This window comes from Lepidothrix coronata, unplaced genomic scaffold, assembly GCF_001604755.1.
Source record: "Lepidothrix coronata isolate B3197 unplaced genomic scaffold, Lepidothrix_coronata-1.0 Scaffold31, whole genome shotgun sequence".
Classification (NCBI taxonomy): Eukaryota; Metazoa; Chordata; class Aves; order Passeriformes; family Pipridae; genus Lepidothrix; species Lepidothrix coronata.
The window spans coordinates 4,631,932-4,659,395 of NW_016690211.1; the positions used below are offsets into that span (position 1 = coordinate 4,631,932).

The window sequence follows — 27,464 nt, forward strand, 5'->3', positions numbered from 1 at the left end:
AGGCCACACCTGGAGTGCTGTGTCCAGTTCTGGGCCCCTCAGTTCAGGAAGGATATTGAGGTGCTGGAGCAGGTCCAGAGAAGAGCAACGAAGCTGGTGAGGGACTGGAACACAGGTACTGTGAGGAGAGGCTGAGGGAGTTGGGGCTGTTCAGCCTGGAGAAGAAGAGGCTCAGGGGAGACTTCATCACTCTCTACAACTCCCTGAAAGGAGGTTGTAACCAGGTGGGGGTTGGTCTCTTCTCCCAGGCAACCAGCAGTAAGACAAGAGGGCATGATCTTAAGCTCTGGCAGGGGAGGTTTAGGTTGGATATTAGGAAGAAATTCTTTACAGAGAGTAATCAGGCATTAGAATGGGCTGACCAGGGAAGTGGTGGATTCTCCGTCCTTGGAGGTTTTTAAGATGAGACTGGATGTGGCACTTAGTGCCATGGTCTAGTAACCATGGATGGTGTTTGGATCAAGGGTTGGATTTATGATCTCGGAGGTCCTTTCCAGCCCAGCTGATTCTATGATTCTGTTACTTTAGGTTGTTGGTTGGTTCACCCTGGAGTGGCTATCCTGCTAACAGAACTGGAGATATTTATGCATGTCCTGTCGATACGTCCAAAACCACATGTAAAAAATTGAATTTACAAGGTAAGTTGTAACCAGTAATGTCTTGCTGCAATTTTTCAGTTTTCAATTATTTTTCTACGATGACACTCTACCTTATTAAAACTTTTCTTAACTAGCTCTCTGCATAATCTCAGTCTCTGTGGGGTGTGCTGCAAGCACACAGTGCCAGCTGCTGATAAGACCGGTGTCTGTCTGAGGAAAAACTGGTGCCTGCAACTTGAATCAGGCCAGGGTGTGGGCATCTGGCCTGTGGTGCCAGCTGCTGGAGGCACCGGGGTCTAAATGTCACTCACTGGGGTCTTGAACCTCCAGATGTGGAGCAGGAATGCCGTAGGTCCCTAAGCCAGCTGAACCAGGGCTCTGTGTCATTGAAGGGCTCCTTGCTGGCATCTGGGGTGGGCTGATGGGAGGATGAGTGTCTCTGTCTTCCCCAGACCAGATATGGGGATGTGTGTCTGCAAACTAAGTATAAAATAGCTTTCACATTTGGATACAGTGAAAATATGGGATAGCAGAGCAGGCTGAGATGCCTACTTTATGTTTCTTTGTGATGCATTTTCTGCCCTCCACCCCCCTTCCAAGTTTTTGTCTAAAGCCTGATAACTGGATCAGAATGTCCTGAGGAATGTAACAGTAGCTGCTCAGCTGCAGCTACTCAGCCAGCCAAAAATAGGCAATAGATAGTGCGTTTCTTTCTCTCTTTTGCCTTCAGCTTCCATGAGGGCAGATACTCTTAAATGGCCATATTTGATTCATCTCTATAGTTAATGGCTAGCAATTTTTTTACAAAGATTGGTTTTTGTTTCTTTTGTCTCAGAATTGTATGCAGCCACCTGGAAAAGGCATCTTCGATTCTGAGAAATCAAGTTTTTGTAAAGGATTTCTAACTTACTAAATTGCTTCTACATCTTATTTATTATTCTGTCATTACATAATCTCATTTTATTTCAGCTTTAATAAATATTCCAAATGTGACTGAAATAAAGGAAGACATGAACCTGGGCTTGACTCTGATACAGAACTCAAAAACAGGAGGATTTTTGGTATGTATCAAGATTGTATTCAGTATACACAGAAATGCCTGAGGTGAATGAAGAAACCAGAGTTCTCTACGTTTTTTATAAGTCCAAGCTAAATATATTTTATTATGTACCATAGATTAGTACATCTTTTGCATATTTTAAAATATTCCAAACTGCTGTCATTACCTAGGGTCCAAAATCAGGAAAATTGTGAAATCTCTCCTGTGTCATTTATCTGAACATCCTGTGGAAGGGCTTATAATTAAAGACTCAGTAATTTAAATTGGACAATATAGGCAGGAATATTTCCATCATTATATTCTTTAAGGGAATCTTTTATAGTTCTGATTGTGTTTCAAAAGACTGTATGTGATTTCCACCATATGCACTTGCACAGGGACTGTCCTCCTGAGGTGTTAGGATTTCTAGTCCCATGGATTTAAGAAGCGTTTCATTTTGTTAGTGAGCTGGAGGAGGATGCATTTTCTGTGTGTATATGCTGCAAACAACTGTCCTTGGAGCCTGTGAAACAGATTTCTTAATTGAAAGGAAGTGAATGCCTGTTTAATATGCTTTTTTTATAATCTTAATCATAAGCATGAAAACTGTTGCTGTATAGGTTTATTTCAGTTTGATGTGTACATTGTAGCCATGTGCAGTAAATAAGTGGAACAATAAATTACAGGCAAAAGAGCTTTGAGGCTCTCTTTAAGCTTTGTATTTTTCAGTTGTATCTTCCTAGTAATCACAAAAGTATTCAAATATTTATTATATTCATTAACACATAGTCCAGTTCACTGAAGTACTTAAAAGTAGGCCTAATTCCAACGCCCTTGCAGTTAGTAAAGTTATTCATAACTTCAAAATACAGCAAGAGTGCTTTTCTTGATTTTTGGTTGGGGAAGGTACTGATTTAAAAAAATCTTATTCTGTGTCTTGAATAATACTTTTAATTACCGTTAATGATGTCCCATGAATACCCACTTTTAATCAGTATCAGTAACTGCAGTGTTTTAAAATGTCTCATGTAGGAAAGGTTCTATTTTCTAATAATATTTGAACTTCTCTCAGTCAAAAAGAATTTCCTGATCTATGTGTTACTGATGGACTGTCCTTAAATTGCATGAAGGAAAAATGAAAAAAAAGATTGACTGGTAAGACATGAACAGCCATGTCTTTGGCAACAGGAGTTCTTTTTGACATATGGAGAATGGGATACTGAGGACAGGTGGTTATCTGTGACTCAGCCTCAACATGTATCAGAAGCCCACAATTGTGGCAAGTATTGGGCTACATGGGTAGAATGCCTGCTCATACTTGCACACTGCTGCCAGCCAGGACTTTGCTCTGGGACTCTGTCTGTGGCAGCTGGCTGTTGTGATGGGCTCTTTGGGCTGTGCTTAGGGCTTCCTCCTCCCAGCTCACTGTTCTCCTTCCTCCTGTGGCTGCTCCCCTCTCAGCCTCCAACCACTTGCTGCTTGCCCAGGCCCTGGGCTGCCTGCCTGGGGCATGATGCAGCCTGTAGAGTCTGTGCCGTAGCTGGTTCTTCTGTTTGATGCCATGTGAATGCTTCCCACAGGTATCCTGAGTACAGGGCAGTCATTTCCCACATGCTCATTACATTTTTCTGAGGCGTGCTTGATCCTGTTGGAGGCATGCTTAAGAATTTCACTGACGGTTAACGTTTTTTTGGAGTTCTCATTTAAGTTTCTATCTGTTTGTTTTTGGGGCAGTGCTGCACCTTAGTTGAAAGAAACAGCTCCCATCTACTTGCATGTAAAACCTCCCTTCTGTATTTGACACCTCACAATCGCTCTCCCTTGTCCTTTGCTTTGTTAAACAAACATAGAGTTTTTTGGCTGAAATGTGCTTTTTAAAATAAACTTCTCTCAAACAGGAGTGACCAGATCTAATCTGTATTCCACATGAGTCTTTCCAAGGCATTATATAGTGTATTCGGTATTTCCCCAGCTCAACAGCAAGCGCTTCTTGTCACACATCATTAAGGCATATTTGCTTTGCATGCTGGCTCTGTGCATATGGTCACTCTGCAAATCAGCCACTGTCTGCTTCTCTCTCTCCATTCGATGACCTTCCAGTTTATGTCCATATTTCTTAACGTAAGTCCTGAAGGGCAAGTCTGTGCCCCTTTCTAATATTCCACCTTTCAAGTTCATCAATCCTTGATATGCAATCTTCCAGTTTTCCCCTGCGTTAATGATACATCTTAAATTTCTGACTGTAACAATGCTAGAACATTAGTTTTTCCCATTTTAAGTGAAGATCAGCAAAGATTATTAGAACATTTTTGCTTCTTCTTCCAATAGTGACATCACAGTTCTGACTTACCACCAATACAGAAGAAAATTAGAAAATGGGCAAATGAGATTGATCTCAAAAGAAATTTAAAGGCCAGTAGCTCTCCTCCAGCTTTGTAGTTACCAATACAGATGATTTATTTTGTACCTTTTACCTCTCAAAAATCGGTCTTTCCCAGTAAAAACTAATCATGCCTCATGTGGCAGCTAAAAAAGAGCACTTAACGCAAGATCTGATAAGGTAGATACACTTCCTTTCTGTCGTCTAGAAAATCTGCTGTCTGGTCAAATATCTTGGGATAGTGGGATGTGTGACAGGCTAGTCATACATAGGATAGTGTAGTCTGACTATATTTTCCATTTACTTTTGACCTTAATTACCTTACCTTCCACTTCCCCTCCCCCTCCCCTGCAATATTCTCGAGAAAAGGGTGATACTGCTGTTATCCTTCTCTTCTCTTCCTAAATAGAGGTGGTACATCCTCTGTTTACCAGACTCTCCTGACTAGGGCAACCAGAGAGTATATGTAAAGAAGCTATCATTTCTTACAGAACTGTTGGACAGAGGTTATGTAGAGGTGTTTGGTTTTGTGTGTTTTTTTTTTTTTTCCTGGGTTCCTAATGTTATTTTCTTTTAGAAGGAAATATACCCCCCCCATACTCATATACAGCTGCCTCCCCATCCTCATGACAAAATACTGTCTTAATATTTTTTTTGTCCAGGTGCTTTCGTACCTACTCTTCTGATATCAAGAGCTGTGGTTTTCATGCGGCCAGCTCAGTTCTTGTTACAGAGATGGTTTTCATCAGGAAAGCGGGATTATTTTCCACGAAAGGCAATGAAACATGTAGCCAAGGGGCGTGAGAGGCCGGGGTCAAACTATTTCTTTTAGTGTGGCAGAAGAGGGGGCAGTACTCACTGTGAGGCTGCAGTCCCACTGGAGATGATGTAGTTTAACTGGTAAATATTCTGGCACAGCGAGTTTCCCTCAGGAACGCGGCTCCCCTAAGGCGCAGCCGTGAGGGCCGAGCTCTCTCTCGGCCGCGCTGTCGGTGTCACCACCAGCCCCGTGCCCGGGGCGCTGCCGCCACCTGGCGGCCACTGACGGCGCAGCGCGGCCTGGTCGGCAGGAGGGCCCGGGCTGGCAGCGAGGGAGAAGGAAAACTGCGCCCAGCCTGCGGGATTGGGATCATCCCGGGTAGGAAATCCTCCCCGTGAGAAAGCCTGTGAAAGCGGCTACACTGACTGATTTGGCCTGGTAACCCAAGAGGGCTCCCCTAATCCTATATGCTTCTAGTCCTCCTTGTTGTGGGTTTGTACCTATATGCCTGTAGTCCTGCTTGTTGTGAGTTTGTATGTAGATACGGTGAGACAAATACTTTGTTATTTTTATAGTTTCTTTTTTTTGTTGTTGTTGTTATTTTTAAGACTTGTGGTCCCTTGTGGGCACAGCAGTGTGGAAGACAATACTATGCAACAGGAGTTTGTTCTGAAATCAGTCCAAGTTTCCAGATCCTAAGAAGCTTTTCTCCTGCTGTTCAAAGTAAGGCAACGTGTGCAAAACGGAATCAATTAAAACAAAACAAAACAAAAAATTAAAATTAAAAAAAACCCAAACAAACGAAAAAAACACCAAGAAACCAACAAAAAAAACCCAACCAAAAACCCATATCAAATTAAGTTAAGCTACATTGTGTTGGGGACGGTTGATTTTGATTTCTTAAAAAATGTATGTGCCAAAAGCAAAGTCCTGTGATAAATACATAAGGACTGAAAAATCATGACCCAATGTGGATATGAATATGGTTTTGCCCCTCTGTATTCAGAGGCATTGCACCAGTCCAGGCTGCAAACCTGCATACACTTCTTCTGAGTCCTCATTCTGGCAAAACCTTCTGATCTGAAGTGTTGCCTGTGTGAGACCTAAATAAAGAAATAAACCTTTGGATTTAGCTGAAGGGTATATTGAGACTGCAAGTGCATTTAATGTCAACTTTTTGTTTTTGTTTTAGGGTGTTCCTCTGTTATAGATGTGGTCGTGGTTTGTGATGAGTCAAACAGCATTTATCCCTGGGATGCAGTGAGGGCATTTTTGAAAAAATTTGTACAAGGCTTAGACATAGGCCTTAACAAGACCCAGGTAAGTCAAAGACATATTTGAGAAAGACTAAAAAAAAAAGAAAAACATCAAAAAACCCAAAACAAAACAAAACCAACCAATTTTAAAAGAAACCAAATGTGATTTAGTGTAACTACAGTACCTCCCCCAAAGCTGCAGATTATGCAGTTATCCTACTCAGTGTTGGGGATTTTATCTCACAGCTAGCCTATTTCAAAAGGGATTAGTAATTTAATTTGAAATATAAACCAACTGAAATAGAAATCTAGGTTATACATAGATGAATCAGATCTCTTTCATTCATTTGGTGTAAAAGTAGTTAAAATATAGTCTGTTGGGATGTGGTTAAAGTAGAACAGGTTTTTAATGGGCTTTCATACAGCTCTTACTTTCCAACTGCTGCATCTTTAAAAAAGGAGTTTTTCCTTCTGAGTTACTAACTGATTTTCGAGTTCTGTTTTCCTTTTAATTTGGTGATGGTAAGGAAAATTTTATTGCCTTCCATCTTTACAGTTGTCCATTTTCCATAAACAGCTCTGGGAATAAAGACTGGGGCACTGGAAATCTCTCTCCCAAAGGCTGCCTTTTTCCTTGGGCTACTTTGGAAATGAGGTGCTTAAAAGCTAGGCTTCCTCCTTTCTGAATCTCACCTTTAGCACCTTCTCTTTTTTTTTTAAACCCTATATTAAAAATAAATAGGGTTTGCAATGCTGCAAAGTTACCAATCTTTAGGACTTCCTTAGAAGAGATCAGAGTGAGGTGCTGTCAGCTTGTAGAATTTTTGCTATTTTCTTATTTTTCCCAGAGCTCCTCATATTGTTACTATCCATAAGCTCTTTCAGAAGTAACCAAGCAAATATTTAATGTCTGCTGTTTCATATTTTTGCATTAGGATATTGTAGTCCCTAATAAATGATATAAGGTGCAGGAGCATTTTAGTTTTCTTTGTTTTCCACATGTTAATATTAAATTGGTGTTGAAAGAAAACTATAACCTCATGTGCATCTGCAGGGCTTTAATTCCAACCTGATATAAGTAAGCATCATGGTTCTATGTAACTAATTGTAATTCATGATAATCTGACATAATTTTTTTATTGCATAGGTGGGTTTAATTCAGTATGCTAATGATCCCCGTGTAGTCTTCAACTTGAATACGTATCAAACAAAGGATGAGGTTGTTAAAGCAATGGAGAGAACATCTCAGAAGGGAGGAGATCTCACTAATACTTTCAAAGCCATTGACAATGCAAGGTGGGACACATTGATGATTACTGTGCAACTATTGTAACTTACCTTAAACAGCAAGGAGAACATCCTGAATTTCATTCCCACCAGGAAACAATTTGCTCAGGGCCTCTGAGTAGGTTCCCAGTGGCAGGCAGAATCCTGGCCATTGCAGAATGGTACAGGAATATGTAAACTAGACTTGCTGGAAAGCATGTTGTTAAACATTGGGTTAAACATTACACTAACATAATTCTGGTACCCAACAGAGTTGCTTTTTCTGTCACACGTGTTTAAACATGACAGTGCATCAAACACAATGGACAAGGTTTTAGGAAAGATACAAAATCATTGAAAGAATTAAAAGTTTATCCAGGGTTTCAGTTGGGCCTGTGAGACTGGTGTTTGTAGGTCAGGCTTTGGTTGATTGCAGAGAAAATAAAACCTCTTCTCTGTTGTCAGTTTGTCAGGGCAGCACCAGCAGCATGAAAAGTAGGAGAAGCTTAAAACAATATTCTATGACTCTGAATACGTATACAAACCAGGTCTGTTTCTCAACAGGAAGATGCTGGTTTTAAGCTGAATCAAGGACAGAACTCTAGACCAAAATGCGTGCTGAATCAAATGGCCTTGAAAATTTTTTTTAAGAGCAGACTCAGCCATCAATGGAGTAAATATTTGCAGTAGTATTGAGGAGCCTATAATTAATTCTCCTCCACTTCTTTCTGAACTTGGTGATGCCAGTTTCTGGTGTCATAAAACTTAAGTAGTTCTAACAAAACCCACTTTTCGTTTAGAAATATTTGTACAAAAAAAATTTGTTTTTCAGGGAATTTACATTTCTATCAGAATTACTATCCAGTTCTTCCAGTCCTACTATTTTTATCTTCTAATCCTTTGTACATTTCTTAGGGCTCTTTGAGCAGTGGTTTGTGAAGAAGTTATCAGGAGCATAACTGAAAATTCTTATTGCAGATTGTTAATTCACAAAGAAGCACCTTGTTCTAAACCAGTGATGGACATATTCGTTACAGTATATGTACTGAATTCCACCCATTATAGACTGACATGTATGTTTTATAACAGACAGTATGCCTTCTCACCTGAATCGGGAGGACGTCCAGAAGCCACAAAAGTAATGGTTGTTGTGACAGACGGTGAATCACATGATGGCTCCAACTTGAAAACAGTGATAGGTAAATGCAATGAAGACAATATAACCAGATTTGGCATTGCTGTAAGTAATACTAAAATTATATAATATTGCAGTTTTTAAAGATTGTTTTGTTGTGCATGTATGAAAGGGCATGTTCATGCATAAGCACTATATAATGCCTGCATTGTTGCACTGGTGAGACTGAAATGCAATCAGATTAATCCTTATAAACTAGTGAAATATTAGTTTTCTTTACTGGCTGAAAGAGCAAGACTAGTATTTCCTGAGCAACTTAAATAATTTTCTCTTTTCCCACGTTTTATATATTATTGCTATCTGAATGCTCCCTTGGATAGGAATACAGTCTGATAAGCAATTCAGTAATATGAATGAAGAGGGTTCTTTTTTTTAATATGTAGAATATTTGCTCAAATAATACAGAAGGAAATGGGGTAACAGTGTGATTTTTTTTCACTCTTCTCATTTTGCTGTTTGTTTGTTTGGTTTTTTACCCAAGGTTTTGGGATACTTAATCAGGCATGAACTTGATACTAAAAACTTAATTAAAGAAATCAAGGGAATTGCTAGTCATCCAACAGACAAATATTTCTTCAATGTGTCATCTGAGGCTGCACTGCTGGAAGAAGCAGGAACACTTGGAGAGCGCATTTTTAGTATAGAAGGTAAAATACTCAATGTCTCTGAAAAATTAGATCAGATTCTCCCAGCTGACAACCTAAGAATTCTATTTAGCTTCAGCTTAGAGTAGGATTGTGAAAATGAGAGGCAGCTAGAACTGCAGGCTACTCCCTGCTCACCAGGAAGGCTCTGGTTTGCACAGGTGTTCTCCCAGCTACTTCACCCCTAATAAGCCCGAGCTTCAAGTTAGTTTTTTGCAGTTTGTGGAAAACATTTCCCAGTTCATGAAAATTTCTGTCAATTCATCATGGGCTTCAGGCATGGGGGTTTGTCTATATGTGTCCAAATGTATTTGGAACTATTACCATCATCTTTATGCTTGTCAGCTGCACCCCTGTGAATGCTAAGCAACTGTAAATTTAAAAAACAAATCAGAAGACTTGCTTACTGATTTAGGAACTGAAAAGCTACAGTAGTACAATCTACCAGTAGTACAATGCCTACCAGGCTCAATCCCTAACATCACCCATGCTTTTGTGTACTGTTTGGAGGAAGGAGTTGCAGAGGTGACTTGAAGACACTTTGTCACCCCCAAAGCCAGCTTTTAAATTTTAATTTAAATTCAGACCTTGCTCCTTAATGAGCTGCAGCCTTCCTGTACTCAGGATGGAACTTCCTTTCTCTGTCACCCGATCTATTCTTTATTGGTCCCATGCTGCTAGTCAAAGTAAGAGGATACGCTGAGCTCCTTATCTTGCTTTTTCCTGAGTACCTGAATTGAATTCCCATCCATCTACTTTAGGAAATATTCCCAGATGTCACAGTATTTTTCAAGACAATTACAACAGTTTTTATAAATCCTATATGACAATAAACATTGGTATTCTGTTTGAAACTTGTGACTATACAGTCATTTAAGCTGCTAATTTCAGTGTATTATTAATGCTTCCTAGGAAACACAAAAAGAGATTAGCCACAGTGACAAGACTGTGCAAGCCGATTCAGACTATCTTTATCATCATATTCTGCCTTTTTTGGGAAGAGATTTATAGCATTATGGTTCCATTTTATCAACTTCCCGTTAAATCCTCCAAATTTTCTATAGTTTATCAGCTCTGACTTCCGTTGTTTGTAAATGCTTTAGCAGAATTAGTGGATATGTACAGTCCCTATATAGCTAAACTCACAGGCAGTAAGATTGGGTCTTGTGTGGCTCTAAAGGGCTAACCACATGTGGATGTCTGTTTTACCAGGTACGGATCAAGGTGATACTTTCCAAATGGAAATGTCACAGGTGGGCTTCAGTGCATATTACTCACAAAAAAAGGTATGTGAATATAATTATTTAATGATACGAGTAGATGTAATTATGTAGACATGAGTGCAACAAAATAAGAGTAATAAAGCACATTGTCCAATTTTAAGATCTTTTTTACAAGCAGGTGAATGTCAAATTATTCTTTTAATTTTTCCTGTACTTGAATGCCACTAATAGATGGTGTATAGCTCTAAAATGAAAAAATATATATTAATATGTGACACTGAATAACAGTTTCTTTCATTTAATGATTTTGAGATGTGTTAATACAATGTTTTCCATGATTTCTGAGTTCATGTAGCAGGGAAAAATCAGTTGTTCCATGTTTGTATCTTGGAGTTGAATAACTCAGAAGAATTGAAACTATATTGTGAGGCTGCTATATTTCTCGGAAGTCACCAAAATATAAATAAGTCTGAAAATAATTTATTAATTATAAAATTAATAATATTTCTTTAAATCATATTTCATTTAGAAATTAGAAAGAACATAAATCGGATATATTTAATGCTAATAAATTTTAAGATTATCTTAACCAGATAGGTCCTCTTTGTAAAACCCAAGTGTGGTTCAATAAGCTTTCAAGTGAAAATACAAGAAGATTGTTTCTTTTTTATAGCCCTTAAAGATGAATGAAATAATTTTTACAAGTATTTGCACAAATTAAAGTTTTAAATTATGAAGCACTTGATGCTAGGAAATAAGAAATATTTGGACATTCCTTCAGGAAAATTACACATCCAGTTTTATTGTAGTTTTCTGTAACAGTATCTCAGTTCAGTGAAGAATTTTAATAATTTGAATAAACTAAACTGTGTTTGTTATCTGTGTACAAGTCTAAGACTAAGTATTTCTGTACGAAGTATTCTGTATAATAAACCATGTTAATTTGGAGTTTAGGTTTAACTGTTCTCTCAAGAACATCTCCTCATATAAAGAATGAAATTCTGTATCTATTTCTTGTGTCTGTCCTGTATCAGCTATCCTGTATCTATCAGCTTTTGTGTGCTGTCATTCACACTTTCATTGTCAAAAAGGGGGCTTTAGCTTTTTCTCACAGATTTGTTTGCATGTTCTTCAATCTTCTGAGGATCATGAGTGCATAAAAGCATTGCCTTAGCAAGCCCAACCCCAGGGTGGACTGACTTAGGAAGTTGTGTTTAAATAAACCCATTTTATCTTGAGTTGCAGTGCCATGGGAACTAAAGTGGTCACTTATCCTCTTGCAGGAGAGGGGTGATAATCCCTCTTAATAGGGCAGTGAAGTCCTGCATGTAAGTGGTAACTGTAAGCAGCTCCAGTCAACTGCCTGCAGTCTTTGGATTGTACATCACTGCTTTAAACACAGCGATATAGAAAATTATCTATGATAACTTAAGCTTTGCTCACACTTTTTCGAAATCAGGTAGTTCTAAAATGTTGACTTTTTTTTTTTTTAAAGGATGTTCTGCTGCTGGGTGCTGTTGGGGCCTATGACTGGAGTGGAACAGTAGTACAGGAATCTTCAGACAGAGTCACCACCTTTCCAAGCCATGTGTTTGAGAAGATTCTACAGGACAGAAATCATAGCTCATATCTAGGTAAGGGGCTGAAATACAAATTTGGAAATTTATCGAAGCTTAATTAAAATAGAAAAGTACTTGGAAAATTCTCCTCTAACCATATCCCTGTTACGAACTGATTTGAGAATATGAAAAGAATTTTCAGTTGAAAAATATTTAATTTACTGGACAACAGTTCATTGAATGATGTATTTATTGTGTTATTAAATTCTACTCATACCAATGTGGTAAACTGAAAAAAAATCAGACTGGTGTGGTTTAACCCCAGTCAGCAGCTAAGCACCACACAGCCACTCACTCACTCCCCTTGGTGGAATGGGGGATAGAGTCAGAACAGTAAAAGTGAGTGAACTTGTGGGTTGAGATAGAGACGTAACAGTGACTTTGGAAGACAAATGCCAACACTCTGAACATATCCCCTTCTTCCTCCTTCCCCCAGCTTTGTATGCTGAGCTCGATGCTATATGGGATAAGATATCCCTTGGGTGAGCTGGGGTCAGCTGTCCTGGCAGTGTGCCCTCTCAGCTAAAACATCTCTGTTATCAACATTATTTCCAGCAGATATCCAAACCACAGCCCCATACCAGCTGCTGTGAAAAAAATTAATTCTATCGCAGCCAAAACCACCACAGTCACAGAGGCATAATAAATCATGGGATTTGAAAAAACTGCCTAGTGAATCATTATGGGTCCTTTCTGTTATATTTGTATGTTCTTCCCCAGTTCCATGTGGATAAGAAGCTGATTGACTTGCTGTTGTTTCATATGGGCTTGCTATTTTCTTGGCCTTTCCCAGTTCAGTTTATAATTTTAGAAATATTACTATCATTTAATAGAGGTCTTATATATAATTCCCATATGTATTCTTTGACACATTTTTGTGACCCAATAAAGCCAGTCAGTTTGTATTCTCAGTTCACTGAAATGTTTTCTGCAAACCTTCAACATGCCTGCTCTGATGATTTATCCCTGAATATGCTACTACATTAAACACCTGTGACTTCCTTCAAGTTATTAAATAAGATGCTATTTTTGCAACTAACATACTCTTTTTTCACCTATGCCTCAGCATTACTTGAATCCAAAATAATGAATAAATCTAAACCCAACCTAATGAGGAGTAGCTTTTTTTCCATGTGTGACCTCTTCAGACTTTCTCTTACTTCCTTTTTATAATAGTTTTTAAGAGGTCAGGTCACTTCCTTTCTCTACATGGCTGTTTTATAGTATTTACTTCAATCTTTTTTGGAGAAAACAATGTTGTTGCTTTTTCTGTCTTTTCATTTCCCTTCCACGTTCTGTCCCCCACTAGGAGCTCTCCATACCAGCTCTCTCTCACCAGCTTGGGGGAGCACAAGTTTAAGACGTGCTACCACATGACAGCTTGCTAGATTGGTCCCTGTTCTGCACTGCACTCTTTCACTTCAAATGGTTGCATGCTATATTAGTCGGGAATGTGTGTCCTTAAATTGCAGAATAAAATCGTGTTTCATTGTTGGTCATTGAACTTCTAGTCACAAAGGATGTTCTCACCCTAGAAAAACAGTGTCTGAACAAAAATATGAGGTAGACTGGTATATGTAAAGATCAAGGCATAATCCTTTTAGATTTTGTTCCTCATATTGTCCTGCAGCTTACTAGAGATCTGCATTTTCTGTACAATCACTGGCATTTTGTTATTCAGTTTGACTATGGATTTATACAGAACGATTTTGTTTTCTACTGTTAAAAATAAATTTGCTCTAATTAAACCACAGAAATGTGAGGTATGTACTAATGCTAGATTTATAGTGCTAATACATGTTTAAAATATTTTCAGGTATTAAATGATGTTTCCTGAAAGCAAATAATGTTAGAATAATGGTAATGAGGATTAAAATGTTAAAAGAAGTTCAATCAACCCTTCAGCTGACAAGCTATTAATATAGCCTGTTCTGTTCAGCTAAAGCACTGGGCTGTGGTTTGATAAGCTGTGGGAAAATGCACTGCAAGCTTTGCAGAAGCTAGGTGTTCCTCCCTAGTTTGAAGGCTGGCCCAAATGTTCATCTCATGTTTCTCTTTACTTCTTTTTTTCCAAAGATACTTTTTGTGCTTTTTTTTCCTATCTCCTTCACAAGCATGACATTTCTGTGGTCTGTGTTTTACTGAATAGGCTAAAACACTCTGTTCTGCAAACCTGTTTCAACTTGATCTGTATGTCATTGTTCTGTCCAGAATTATATTGCAAATTTTATGCATATGTGACTGTGTAACTTCCCATCTTGAAAGCATCATTCTCTGTGATTAACATACCAGACTGACTCATCTTCTGCCCTTTATGGATAACCAACTGATGAATTGTAATTAATGGTCTCTCACACGTGTTAAATGTTGGCTTCTACCCCAGGTTATTCTGTTGCTGTTCTCTCAACTATGAGTTCCATCTATTTTGTTGCTGGTGCACCAAGATCCAACTACACTGGCAGAGTGGTGGTTTATGATGTTGACAGTGATGGTAACATTGCAATTGTGCAGTCACAGAGAGGCGAGCAGGCAAGTATATTTTGGTCATGAATGCAGACTTTTAGGCATCTCTTTTTATTGACCCAGCAGGAAATTGTAATTTGTTTTGAAAATTCCACTTTTATGCAAAGCATTTAGAATCCGTTTTTCTCTGCCACTAGACTATTTCAAAAAGGTCAACTGTAACTCTTAAAGAGTATTTTAGGAAGTCAACCAGTTAGTGGTAAAAGATAATGTACAAAGCTAAATAATGTATCATTCTGTCAACAATTCTAATTGGGATATAGATACTCAGTGAACTCCACTCTGCCTGAGAAGTTGTGAAGTAGACAACATCAAAAGAGAGATCTGAAAACTCAATCTCTTTTTGTCTATTTGGAGAAGAGCAGTGAGTTTGGTTTCATCTGTAAGACAAGTGTGAGAGTAGATCAAAGCTTGGGTAGGTTCATGTGCACAGATATAAAAAATATACTTCCCATAGCTTACTCTCTGTTGGCATTTGTATTGCCTAGTGGTAAAGCCATAGCAGCAGCTAGTGGATAGAAACAGTGGACACATGGTAAAGATAAGATTCTTCAAACACTGGACTATGTTATATAGTAATTTCATTCATCAACAGGCAGTTTTATTAAGTCATATTGGAATATTACTGGATGTAAATTTTCTGAGTCAGATGCTAAAACATGTTTTACAAAGTCTACATACAATCCTGACCCATTTATTACTGATTTCAGATTGGCTCCTACTTTGGCAGTGTGGTGTGTTCAGTGGACGTCAACAGGGATTCTGTGACAGATGTGCTGCTTGTGGGTGCACCAATGTTTATGAATGACCTGAAGAAAGAAGAAGGAAGAGTTTACATGTTCTCTGTCACAAAGGTAACAATGGCTCAAGCTGGCATTGCCTAGGGCTAACTTCTTTCAAAGCAGACTGCCGCATACATGCTAAGAGACCATTGGCCTCTTCAGTATCTCTAAGTCACTTTCAGTGAATCTTTTCAAAGTGTTAGAAATATTTCAAGTGATATTTTTTCTAATAAGACACAGAGCATGTGCTTTTCCTGGAATGCAGCATAAGGGCAGGGGTGAATGGTTCAAAGCCTAACTCTTTAGAAGACCATGGGTGGAGGCATTCCCAGTGCCACCTCACCTGTTGTGCTTTTCAGTAGCAGCTGCAGGCTTTCCCCAGAACTGCTTGTGCATGTAATCTGGGAATTAGCCTGATGGAACAGGCCATGTTGCTGAGAACACAGCTGTGCTGGGCAGGGCACGTCTCAAGGATGAAGGACCACCGCCTCCCTAAGATCTTGCTTTATGGTGAACTTGCCTCTGGCTGCCGCAAGAGAGGAGCCCCAAAGAGAAGATACAAGGACTACTTGAAACAACATCTCAGCCTTGGCCATATTGATCACCATAACTGGTCTACTCTGGCCTCAAATCGGGAGGCCTGGAGACACACCATCTATAACGCTGCTGCTTCCTTTGAGAACACACACAAGATCACTCTCGAGGAGAAAAGACAACACAGAAAGAATTGTGCCTTGCAGAATATACCACCTAAGGAGTCTTTCTGCTGTGCCTTTTGCAACCGGACGTGCCTGTCTCGTATTGGCCTTTTTAGCCACCAGCACACTTGTAACGAACGTGGGTAGAGCCCTTTCCAAATCTTCGTTCACAAAGTCCAGCCATGATGAGCCTGATGGAACAGACCGAAGTGGAGCCAATAAGCAAGGCAGTAGCTAGGTACTGTTAGTGGTCAGGCGCCTGCTGTCAGTGTCTCCCTGGTCCTGGTGTCAGGCATTGTGATAGGTGCTTTACACTAATATAGCATGGAGTTGGCCATATCTCAAAAAAAACCATCTCAAGGCTTTTGCTAATTAATTTGCCATTTGATTTTGGTAAATGTGTTCAACACCTGACAGTAGTCCCAAAGCAGTTCTAAGAAATGCTCTTCTTCCAGTTTTCTGCATTGTTTCGTGGACTCTGATATGGGATGATTATTATTACTCTTGTTGTCTCCTCTGTTCAGTGAAGCTGTGTTATTTGTCTCGTGCCTGACTGACGGTGCTTTTTATTCAGACCCGTAGTAGGTGTTTTCAGAATATCTATATTAAACATCCTGAGCCCTCTGCCACTTTTGAACAGTCTTTCAGTCACTGGATATCTGGATATGCAAAGTAAATTAATATCTGCCATCCATCAGAGAAAACAGACCATGGCCTCTTTACTAGGTAGATTTCAATCAAATAGAGAGGGAGGACCATTCTCTTCAGCAGCATCTCACAGTCAGACCATTGTGAAGCAACAGAAAACTACACTAGGGCAATTTCAAGGTAGATGCAGGAGCTGAAGGTGGTACTACTTGTAGGTGACAATGGTCTTTGTGACTGTGGTATCAGACATGAAATATGGAAGAAAAATGAAAGGGTTTTTTTTCCTTGTCTTTTGAAAGCCAAATAAATTGGAAGACTATCTTACAACTTTTAGTTGTTGTCAATTGTTCAGTTTAAAATTATTTGGAAGTTAAGAATAATGACAGATTTTTTAAATTTTTTTTTTGAAGAATGTGGTTTTTGCAAGTTGTCCATGTTGTGCGAGTAATACTTTTCTAGTCATGTTTAATAAATAACTTGGCTGATATTTCTAAAATTTTAAGGACAGTGAAATAACTGATGTTAAAGGTGAAAACGCTGTTGCCAGAGTTGCATTTAATCTAGTGTAAATGGGATTATTTAACTATAAAGATCTCCAATCTTTCTTTCTTCACTGGCATTGGAGAGGTCAGGAGTTTACCATTTGGACACATGTTTTTTGCATTAGTTTAGTAAGGAAATTCCATTTCTGTTTCAAAGAATTATGTCCAGTTACATAATTTCCATTCCCTCTGCATAAAAACTGGTAATCCAAAACTGGAAACTGTATTTTTCAATGTATTGTGAAACTTTCAGAACAGTCAGATGAGGACAGTGAGAGCATTTAAGCTTCATACATATGGTTATATTTGCTGCTAGTACTTTGCATAGCATGCTTTGATTTTGCTGTGTAATTCTTGCCAGGACTTTGAGACATAATGCAAACTGAATGGGCAATACAATGGGGAAGGAATTCAGTGTTGAGCTGTCCAAGGGAAATGTACTGGAAAACAGAAATAAAAAAACAATGCACATAGATACTGCTCCTATGTCTGATCTGGTGCAATGATAGCTGTGTTTTTCCTTTTTCTTCTTTTTCAATTTTTAAAGAGAATTTTGGATCAACAAGAACTCTTGGAAGGTCCACAGGGGTCAGAAAATGCACGCTTTGGATCAGCAATTGCAGTGCTTGCAGACATTGATTTGGATGGCTTTAATGATGTTGTAATAGGTGCTCCACTGGAAAACCAAAACTCTGGAGCAATTTATATTTACAATGGATTTCAAAAGACTATACGTACCAAATATTCTCAGGTAAATAATTTTGCATAATAATCAGTGCCTTTAGATCTGCTAGAGGAAAAAGGAAGATTTTTCTATGGTTTAATTGCGTAGTGTTTCATCCTCTTAAAGGAGTACTGTTATTCTCATGGCTTATTTCAAGTTTTGTGCCTCTCCTTCCTTCAGCTGTCAGCATACTCAGGTTGATGTTGTCATGCTTATAACTGAACCATATAGAGGAAAAGCATTTGCAAGATACTCTGTCTAAACCTCTTACCATTTTTGATATCTGAGTCTGAAGTTAGCTGATTTCCTATTTGTTTTTGATACCCATTATTCATATTCTTAGGGTTGATGTACAGCAATGAAGATTAGATAGATCCCAGCTCCCAGGGAAAGTCTTTCAATGATCTGTGTGTCTGCTATAATGGTAACAGTACTGTCACTTTCCATGCAGACTTTCTGGTTGCAGAAAGTATTTTTTAGAAGTCCTCTTAAGCTTCACATTCTTAGAGTTGCTCAGTGTAGATGGAAGAAGTTTCCAGTAAGTACTGTCTGGCATACAGCAGTCAGTATACTACTCCCAAGACAGAAAAATCTAGTCCATTGTCTGCTCCAACAGAGGAGGAAGAAGTGCTAAAAAGCATTTGAGGAAACATCCACAATGCATTTTGTTTAAACAATACATTGTATATACAGGGAGTATCAGTGAAAATCTATTGCTTAGGCTGCTATCTACTGACTTAAGCATGCTTTGGCAAACTCAGTAACCAAACTCTCTTTCCTAGAAAATTTTAGGATCGGATTCTGCTTTTGGACAACAGCTCCAATTCTTTGGAAGATCAGTAGATGGCCATAGAGACTTAGATGACGATGACATAAGTGATGTATCGGTTGGTGCTGATGGAAATGTGGTTCTGCTATGGTTGGTAAACTCTTTTTAGAAAGGAAATGATTGATTATTCAGATACAAGTTGAACATATAGTTAATTAAACAGGAAAATAAGCAAATGAAAAAGCTCTTTCATCCCATGTCTGCAGAACTAACACACTTACTGCCTCATCTCTGCTATCTTACCTAGCTCAAAAAAGAGCATTAGACTAAATCTCTTTTAAGCATTTATCATCAAAGCATCGAAAGCAAAGGCAGCACAGGGGGCAGACTCAGGGCATATGGGAGGAAGCCAGGTGGTAGAGCCTGCTGTGGGGACTTGACCAGGAATGGGAGAGCCAGGACACATCCCTACCCACTGCTCCTGTGCAGACATGTGTTCCAGAGGGAAGGGGCAGCAATAGGGAATAGGGCTTGCTTGCGAGTAATGGTAACAGCAGGTTGCGTAACTCAGCAGCCACAGTATAATTTTGATAGCTGAGCCTGAGACAGGTAAAACCACCTCCCACACAACCTGCATGACCTTTACTGACTGGTAGGCTGATATGGGGAAAAGAGTTGTCTTTCAGGGTAAGGACAGAGAGCAGTAATAGAGAGTTGACCCTTATTTATGTGAGAACCCATTTTTATGGGCACATGGCCTTTGCCACAGCAATCTGAGTACTTTCACAAAATAAAATAGAAAGGTTTCACAAAACCCAAATCATCTGCCTCCCTAAGTACTGAGAAGCTAAATTCAAATGGAGTTTCTGTTCCTGTCTGCTGCCTGTCTTCTCGCCTGAGGCTCCCCATTGTAAGAAAGCCATCACTGAATTGCTACTTCTTTCATAATGAAATAAGATAATTAAAAATGAATGGTCAGTTTAGACCTTTGACCACTGCTGCTGCTGCTGGGAATTTCATTGAAGAAAGTTATGGTCCTTGGAGTACCAGCATTTATTTAGATTTGATTAATGAAGATGCTCATTCTTCTTTCACTCTGGCATTTGGGCTGATTAATGAGTTTTACTTTTGATTAAAGTGTTTATTTTTACGTGTAGGGTTCCTTTGAAACTGCTCTTCAAAATCTTGATTAATGAAATAAAAGTTGTTTTTTGAAAACTAAGATTATTAAATAAATTGAAGAATTATCCTTTCTCACTTCCCCAGAGGAGCTCAGTAACTTCCCTAAAGGAACAGAATGTTACTTATTTGGGAAACAGGACAAGGGCTTCATTCTCTGATACCATAAGGGATTGAATAGAGCTTTAAGATAAAGACATTGATTATCCCTTAATTTGACATGGTAAATTATTTATTATCATTACTGAAAGCTACTCTATAAAAAAATTCAAGTATATGCAAAAAAAATAATTTTACCAGTGCCATTAAAAGAAGTTTACATTGGGAACAAAAAAATCAATGCTAGCATTTACAGATAGTAATAGACAGTACTCTTGAAAACCCCATGTAACCCTTTAAAATATTTTTCAGGTCAAGAAGCATTGCAAATGTGTCCATAATTGCCTCATTTAAACCTGAGAAAATCAGTCTGCTGAACAAGAATACAGAAGTAACTGTCAAAATATGTTTTCACGCTACATTTAGACCTGCTAAGAGAAATAATCAAGTGGGTAAGAGTATTTCAGACTTGTCTTATATTAATTTCCTCAGAAGTCCATTATTCAGATGAGTAGTGGAAACTCTAAAGATATATTAGATTGCATGTCAAGAATGGCAAAATCAGTATAAAACTTAAGTGCCTGAGCAAGTGTTGTGAAGACCTACTTTCATCACTGGCTCCTTAATCTTTCAAGAGTGGGGAATTACCAATAAAAAGGAGAGCTGTATCCTTGCTGTTCAACAATCCCCAGAAAATGTCATTAGTGAGAAGCAGGATTTTTTCAGTCTGCTGGTTTCAACAGCAAACTGCAGACTTTTCTACTCTCTTCAGAAAAAAAATATTTTCCATAACTCAGTGCAGTTGTCAGTGCGGGGAAGCTCTTGTTTTCAGAGGACAGGGAATATTTCTGAGACCAGCAGTGGCCTCTCATGAAGCTATTAAATTAAACCTCACGGATAACACCAGTTGGACTGCTTCAGTGCTGTGTATAGTGCCTTTAGGAACTCAGGATTGCAAACTGTAAAATAACAATGAACTTCAAACAGCATATTAGTCATAACACGAAGAGAAGATGGCAGAAATTATTATGTGATTGAGGAGAAAAGGCAGATTCTTTATAGTCTTCTCAAAGTTCAGTGATATTATTGCAAGGCCCCTTTATCTAGAGTAATCCTGGCCCTGCTGACTGGCTTGTTGCCTGAGCTGTAGGCTCAGACATCTGTAGTGGTGACTGGATTGATTGCCATTTAATGTGCTCTCTGTGGATCAGAACTTATATCAGGATCTAAACCTGATTGACTGCTTTGAAAAACACAAGAGAAAGTGTTTTCATTTTGAGACTGGTCTGCGTTTAGCAAGCTATGAAAAAAGTGAAATATTTAGAGTGGTTTAAGAAGCCTGGTCACTGTAATATTGAGCATAGTAATGAGATCACAGGCAATTGTACTCAGCAAAAAATGTACTGTTATTCTTCTTGTAGCTATAAAGTACAATGCAACATTGGATGCAGATCTCCAGTCCTCCAGAGTGACTTCTAGAGGGTTTTTCAAAGAAAATAATGAAAGGTCTATGCAGAGGGATCTTGTGGTACGTCATGAAGAGAATTGTGTTCATGAAGTCTTCAATGTACAGGTAAGTGCAAGCAGTCTTGCATAACAAAAGTGATCAGAGGAAGACATTGATTAATTTTTAGTCTGCAAGGTGAATTTCATGCATGGTGTACACAATTATTTATGTTTTCCAAATTGCCCCAACTGAAAAATACTTAGTAAGATTATGATTTCAGAAAAACTAATAACTGTGAAATTCAATACAGATTTTTAGGATAGATTAAGAACTCTTATTCACCTCTGTCGTAACACACAGTCCATAGTCCATGATTTCAACAATATTTCAGGAAGACTTCTAGTGCATTTTAGCCCAAGGTATACACAAGGAATAAAACAAAAATAAGCAGGTCTGCATCTTCTTCTAGAACCAAAGATCAGACACAGTCCTGAGAGTTACTTAAGCCTCACTGCATGATGCTAGGTCAGGTAGGGGACTTCATTTCCTGCTTTACTTTGCAATATAAGTACCTTTGACTTGTTGATCACATTTAGTGCCCTGTGAAGCCATGAGCCATAGGGCTAGAGGATTATTTGTCCAGTAGTAAGAAAAAGAGGAAACATGCAGTATATGGTGTTTTAGTGCCACTTAGGCCCAGCTGCTCTCTGTGATGGTAAGGCAGAGTGGAATAGGAGTTTGACTTCTGCAGCCAGATGAGAATGAATGATGGCTTTTGAGGACCAGCTCCTACAGCTGCAGATAATATGCATGTTCTTTAGCCCCAGAAGTGACTGTGATGTATAGAGTCATGGAAGTGGCACTGAAAACTGTTGGAATAGAGGAACCCACACTGGGCAATTTCACAAAGTTATTTTCATCAAGAAATAAAGCTTTAAACTGTTGTTTCTTCTTGTTTAGAGGAAGTATTTTACTACACATTCTCAATTTACAATAGAATTGCCAGTTTTACCGTGTTTTCTGTGCTGACAGCTATCATCTGAACCATGTGTTTTACAGGAACCTTCGGATGCAGTGAACTCACTTAGTTTGCGCATTGACATTGGTGTTGCAAATCCTGCCTCCAGCCCTGTCCTTGATATATCTTCTCCTGCATCTGTGGCCTATAGTGTAAGTATGCAGACTTACTGTTGAGAAATGCATGACTATATATATCCATAATGTGTGGCCTCCCAGAAACACCAAAGAGGTACATGCAAGTGAAAACTTTTATTCTAGTTAAGTCACATTTGGAGGTGTCCCCTGATTCGTTTTATACCTTTGCCTGCATTACATGAGCTTGATCACACACACAGGCATCAGCCACCTTTGCATAACATGCATGTTGGTTCAGCTGTGTCAGTGTTGATGTAAACTTTTAGTTGATGGCAAAGATTAATTCTTTTAAGCCAGTTTATCCTACAATAAGAGTACAAAACAGAGAGTTGGGACTAATTTGACTACATCACCTTCATTGTGGGTTATCAATAACCTGTCTGTACCATTCTTCTGGATCAGTTGACATGTAGCATGACGTTACTCAGTGTTAACTTGTTCATGTGTCAAGAATTTTTAATGTTGTTCAGAGCTGTTTTCTTATTTGCACACCAAGAATGTGCTTTACTTCAAAGGTGTTTGCCCTTTAGCGTCTGCAGGTAATGTTAAAAGTTGAGCCCTGTCATTAAGGAAATGCTTTTGTTTTTCCTAGATTCCTTTTGTTAAAGACTGTGGTGAAGATGAACTTTGTATCTGTGATCTTGATCTGAATGTTCAGCGGAAGGCAGAGGATGGGTAAGAGCTGAATCAGTGGAATTGTTAGGGTGCAGTATTAGGTTTTCACCAGTCAGTTTGTCTGTAGGCTTTGGATCAATTTCTAGATGAAAGTGCCTTTCTAGTTCAACATCTACTTAGAAATAGCAGGGATAAAAATGGCATTTGTATCTAAATCTAAACAAGGAAAAAGAAGTAAGATAGGAACACAAATATAGAACTAAGACTCTTGTCAGCTTAGACCAGCCCAAGTACTGGTACCTTAGAGATGAGGATGCAGTGAATATTTAGAAGAATCGCGTCTGACTGGCTGCTTTTGGGAAAGGGAGCACAATGGGAGAGCAGCGAGGATCCTGCAGTGGGCTATGCAGGACAGCACGTATTCCAAGTCTATATGTACAGTACACAGAGACAGGGTTACCTCTTCCTGGAGCTGCTGTCCATGTCTGCTGCCCACTTTGCCCACCTTCTCACCAGGGTAGAGCCCTTGAAAATTCAGCAAAGTGACTTCGACCGTACAAAGTCAAGGTCTTGCACTTTGAGAAGACACTAACTTCATTTGGTTGTAGGGAACCACATCACAGAATTTCTTATGCCAGTGGGTTTAGAAAGGAGAGCATTTAACTGCATAGGAAGTGTCTTGCTGTGCTTGTTATTTGTTGTTGGCTATAGGCAACACATTTTTCTCATCCACAGCTGTTCTAGTATCTCTGTTTACAACAGTGGACTTTATTTTCCAACAGCAAACAGTTTGTCGTTAGCAGCAAAAACAGAAGACTAACGTTCAACGTGAAATTGAGAAATAAAAAGGAAAATGCATATAACACCAGAATCCAGGCTACATTTTCAGACAACTTGTTTTTTGCTTCGTCGTCTTTACCGGTGCGTGATACCCAACCTCACTGTTTCCCTTATTGCCCCTGATTTTTGAGGTTCTCAGAGAAATTTTTTATTTTCTTTCTAGTAGTGCCTATGCCAGGAAAGAACATATGTGCAAACCTCTCTCCCAGATTTATTTTCTTGGATACCAAAATTATTCCCTTAGCATATCAGTTTCTTTAGGTCAAGGAGAAATACTGCCAACTCAGGATAAAAGTTGGCAATTTGTTGAGTTTGACCTTACCTCAATATTTCAGTCATCTTTTCCTTACTTTAGGCCTTGGCACCCACATCTTCTGCGTAACTCTCAGCAACATGCCTGATGCAGTTGCTGTGCCACAGGGAATTTGTATTTGATAAATCAGTCATGCAGCATCCTTATGATGCTTCCTTAAAAGTACAGACTTTGGATTTAGAAATAGTGTTACTGCCAAGGCCATGTGTTCCAGCTAGACAGTTAATCAGACTGATATGATTGCTAAACCAGAAGGTCTTTTTCTAACAATTTTGCCTTAGAAAAGGGGAAAGAGAGGAGTTATACATACTATTTTGGGGAATGCAGTATATCTATAATCACAATTGTTGCTCCCAAGGATGTTGCGAAGGATGAAACGGAGACTTCAGTGCTTGGCTTATGTGGTCAGGCTGCTACTGGAGAGGTGCATGATAATCCTAGGGGTGAAATCCAGAGCAATCCCTATACTGATGGGAGAGGAGGGATAGCATTCATCACTGCCCAAGAGCAGCATTATTCTGACCAATGAACTGGCAGAAGTACTACACACAGTGCTGAGGGTGCTCCTCTACCTCCCCATCCTGTTGTGCAGTAAAATTGCTCATGCCACTTCTCCCAAAAGACCACACTGGAGCTAGGATTTTCTTTTGCTTTAAAAGCCCATTTGCTTAGAAGTACTTCAGCCTGCAAGTGAAGCTTTGACCAAAAATGTGTCTGCTTCAAAGCAGGAAGAAAGCATAAGCTGAGTATATGCGGGTTTTGTTTTGGGTTTTGTTTTGAGGGGTTTTTTTATAGCACAATTCATGAACGGTAAATGTCTGCTAGAAATGCTTTTTTACAGAAGACTGTACATTTTAATGAATTCTTTTTAAAGGGTTGATAACTGGCTATAGTCTATGAGTTTTATATAAGAATAATGACATACCAGATATTCTGCAAAGTAGTAAACAAACATTTATTGTAGATTTTCCTACAGCAAGTATGATAGAATTGCCCTTTGCACACTAACTTCTACACTGAAGGTACTTAACTGGCTCTAGGGCTGTGTAAATATGTCTGCAAAACTTCTGTAAAAATTCTGCAAAAAAGTGCTGTAGAGGTTAATGCTGGAGGTGACCTGTACGCTCTAGCCTGTATTCCTTCTTCCAAGCCCAGCGCAAACTTCTAACAAGATCATTACAGCTCACAAGGAATTGCATGGGACTGGTCCTTGTCCCACCTTTCTCCTGCCTTTTTCCTGGCTCTGCCTATGCCCCACCCATTTGCTGCATCTTGAGGAATTACTGCCATAACACCTATTTTCATTACTCTTCAGTATAATAGCTGTGCTGTTGAAGATGCAGACTAGGAACTGCCTCTCTGCTTTATCCAAACCTGATAATAAGATGATGTCTGTGCCTGTTTTCTCTGCAGAGTGACGGGACTGAAGTCTCGTGTCAAACAGGAACAGCACAAAGTACAGTCGTTTGCCAAACAAGCTATCCTGTGTTCAGAACAGGACAACAGGTATAGGTAGCATGTTTACATAACCTTGAATGATATCCAAAACCTTTTTTATTGTTGTTTTCCCCTAAATCTGCATTTACTGCTGATGAAGATTTCTTAGATTTGACAACAGGGACATTAAAAGAAGCAAACTAAGGGTTAAACTTTTGTGACTCCCTGTCAGATTAAAGGAGAAAAAGGCTCTCAAAGCACATTTGTTACAACCCACAGCTTTCAAATGCTGCTGCAGCAAGGTAACTTTTGGAGGGTAAAGGCTGGAGGCAGCGAAGCATGGAGCATCATGTGCAGGCTCCTGAGAACTGAGTGCAGTTCCTCTCAAACCCCTCCTACAGCATGAACCTGGGGTAACTCCCTCACCTGCTCTGTGAATCTCATCTCTCCAAGAAAGCAATATTGCTCTGAGATGGGTGGCCCACACAGCCCTAGGATAGATCGTATATCTTTTTTTTCATATAAACCATAAACCTCTATGGTTTTATGAAACTCATGGTTTTATGGAATCTCTTATTACTCAAGGGCAGAACAGAAACAGGGTTCTAGCCTCTAACACAATAAACTGGAGCAACAAGAAACTTGCTAGAAAGAATAGAAACATGATATTCTGTGGTGGGCAATGCAGAATTATATTAAAAAATTTGCATATAAAAAGTTAAGTTTATTCTGAATTTTTAATGGAATTGGTCAAAGTGGACCTGCTGGAACAAATGGAAGAAAAGAGTGAACATGAGCTTGTGTCAGTGCTAGAGTTTAAAAGCATTTAATTGAAGGAATCCTGAACACTTTTTGTTGCAGATTGTAGCGAATTGTACACAATTTTAAAATGCAAATAGTTCATGTTTATGTAAGATGCCAACTTGTAGGGGAACACAAGAACAAATCAACTTTGGAGTAGTAAGAAATTACTGAAATATTACAGAGAATTCAGATACAGAGGAGTTCTAGATTGTTGCACATATGAATAATTATGGCGCTATTGGGAACATCTTTGGATGTTGCACCATCAACTCAGTATGTGTTCCTTGTCTCTTCCATAGGTATCCTTTGATATTAGCTTTGATTTTAACCTTAAAAATCTTCAGAATGTGGCAGACATAAGCTTTCGTGCATTGAGGTAAAGTATATAATCATATGAAAGCAAGTTAGGTATTAATACTTTATTTGTATAAAACAGTATTATAACACTTAAATGTCTTTTGATGAACAGCGAAAGTAAGGAACATCAAGAATTGGACAACCAGGTCACCTTATCAATTTCTTTGCGATATGATGCAGAAATTCACTTCACAAGGTATGCTGAATAACGTAAAGAGTGACTGTCATTTTGTCAGGGTACTTGAATACAGTAACAGTCTTGCAAAGCTAGTGAAAGTATACTGAAAATTTTGGGGTTTTGTTTTGGAAGTCATAAGAAATTCTGACTTCATCAGTAGTAGTAGATTTGTATGTCCTTCCAACAACATGTAAAAAATTATGGAAGTTCTGGATCCATGTTTACCTCTGGATAATTGTTACAGATGCTCACATGAATGGAATTGGTATAAAAGCCAAACAGTGCTTCTGGTTTTGATAATATAAATAATATAAATAGTATTTACTGTATAATAAGATTGGGCCTCTGGGCTCAAATGTAATGACATTGGATC

General features: G+C 38.8%; 1 protein-coding gene and 1 long non-coding RNA gene across 3 annotated transcripts in view; one reads left to right on the forward strand and one right to left on the reverse strand.

The window, feature by feature from the left end:
- The window catches only part of ITGA2 (integrin subunit alpha 2), a 67,587-nt gene that overhangs the window by 26,851 nt on the left and 13,272 nt on the right, over window positions 1-27,464 (forward strand). For both annotated transcript variants that reach the window (XM_017811224.1, XM_017811225.1), the window contains exons 3-23: window positions 529-638; window positions 1,569-1,660; window positions 5,387-5,501; window positions 5,971-6,098; window positions 7,182-7,330; window positions 8,390-8,540; window positions 8,977-9,142; window positions 10,352-10,425; window positions 11,858-11,996; window positions 14,365-14,510; window positions 15,215-15,358; window positions 17,722-17,925; window positions 18,681-18,817; window positions 20,258-20,397; window positions 21,367-21,518; window positions 22,452-22,562; window positions 23,140-23,222; window positions 23,945-24,083; window positions 25,729-25,821; window positions 26,856-26,932; window positions 27,026-27,109. In XM_017811224.1, coding sequence (XP_017666713.1) covers window positions 529-638; window positions 1,569-1,660; window positions 5,387-5,501; window positions 5,971-6,098; window positions 7,182-7,330; window positions 8,390-8,540; window positions 8,977-9,142; window positions 10,352-10,425; window positions 11,858-11,996; window positions 14,365-14,510; window positions 15,215-15,358; window positions 17,722-17,925; window positions 18,681-18,817; window positions 20,258-20,397; window positions 21,367-21,518; window positions 22,452-22,562; window positions 23,140-23,222; window positions 23,945-24,083; window positions 25,729-25,821; window positions 26,856-26,932; window positions 27,026-27,109 — 2,634 coding nt within the window. The remainder of the gene's footprint in view (window positions 1-528; window positions 639-1,568; window positions 1,661-5,386; window positions 5,502-5,970; window positions 6,099-7,181; window positions 7,331-8,389; window positions 8,541-8,976; window positions 9,143-10,351; window positions 10,426-11,857; window positions 11,997-14,364; window positions 14,511-15,214; window positions 15,359-17,721; window positions 17,926-18,680; window positions 18,818-20,257; window positions 20,398-21,366; window positions 21,519-22,451; window positions 22,563-23,139; window positions 23,223-23,944; window positions 24,084-25,728; window positions 25,822-26,855; window positions 26,933-27,025; window positions 27,110-27,464) is intronic.
- Window positions 5,813-14,384, reverse strand: LOC108495497. The gene is made up of 4 exons (XR_001874146.1): window positions 14,271-14,384; window positions 8,407-8,482; window positions 7,373-7,465; window positions 5,813-5,881 (listed from the first exon to the last, which is right to left on the reverse strand). It is a non-coding gene; the product is annotated as an uncharacterized LOC108495497 (long non-coding RNA).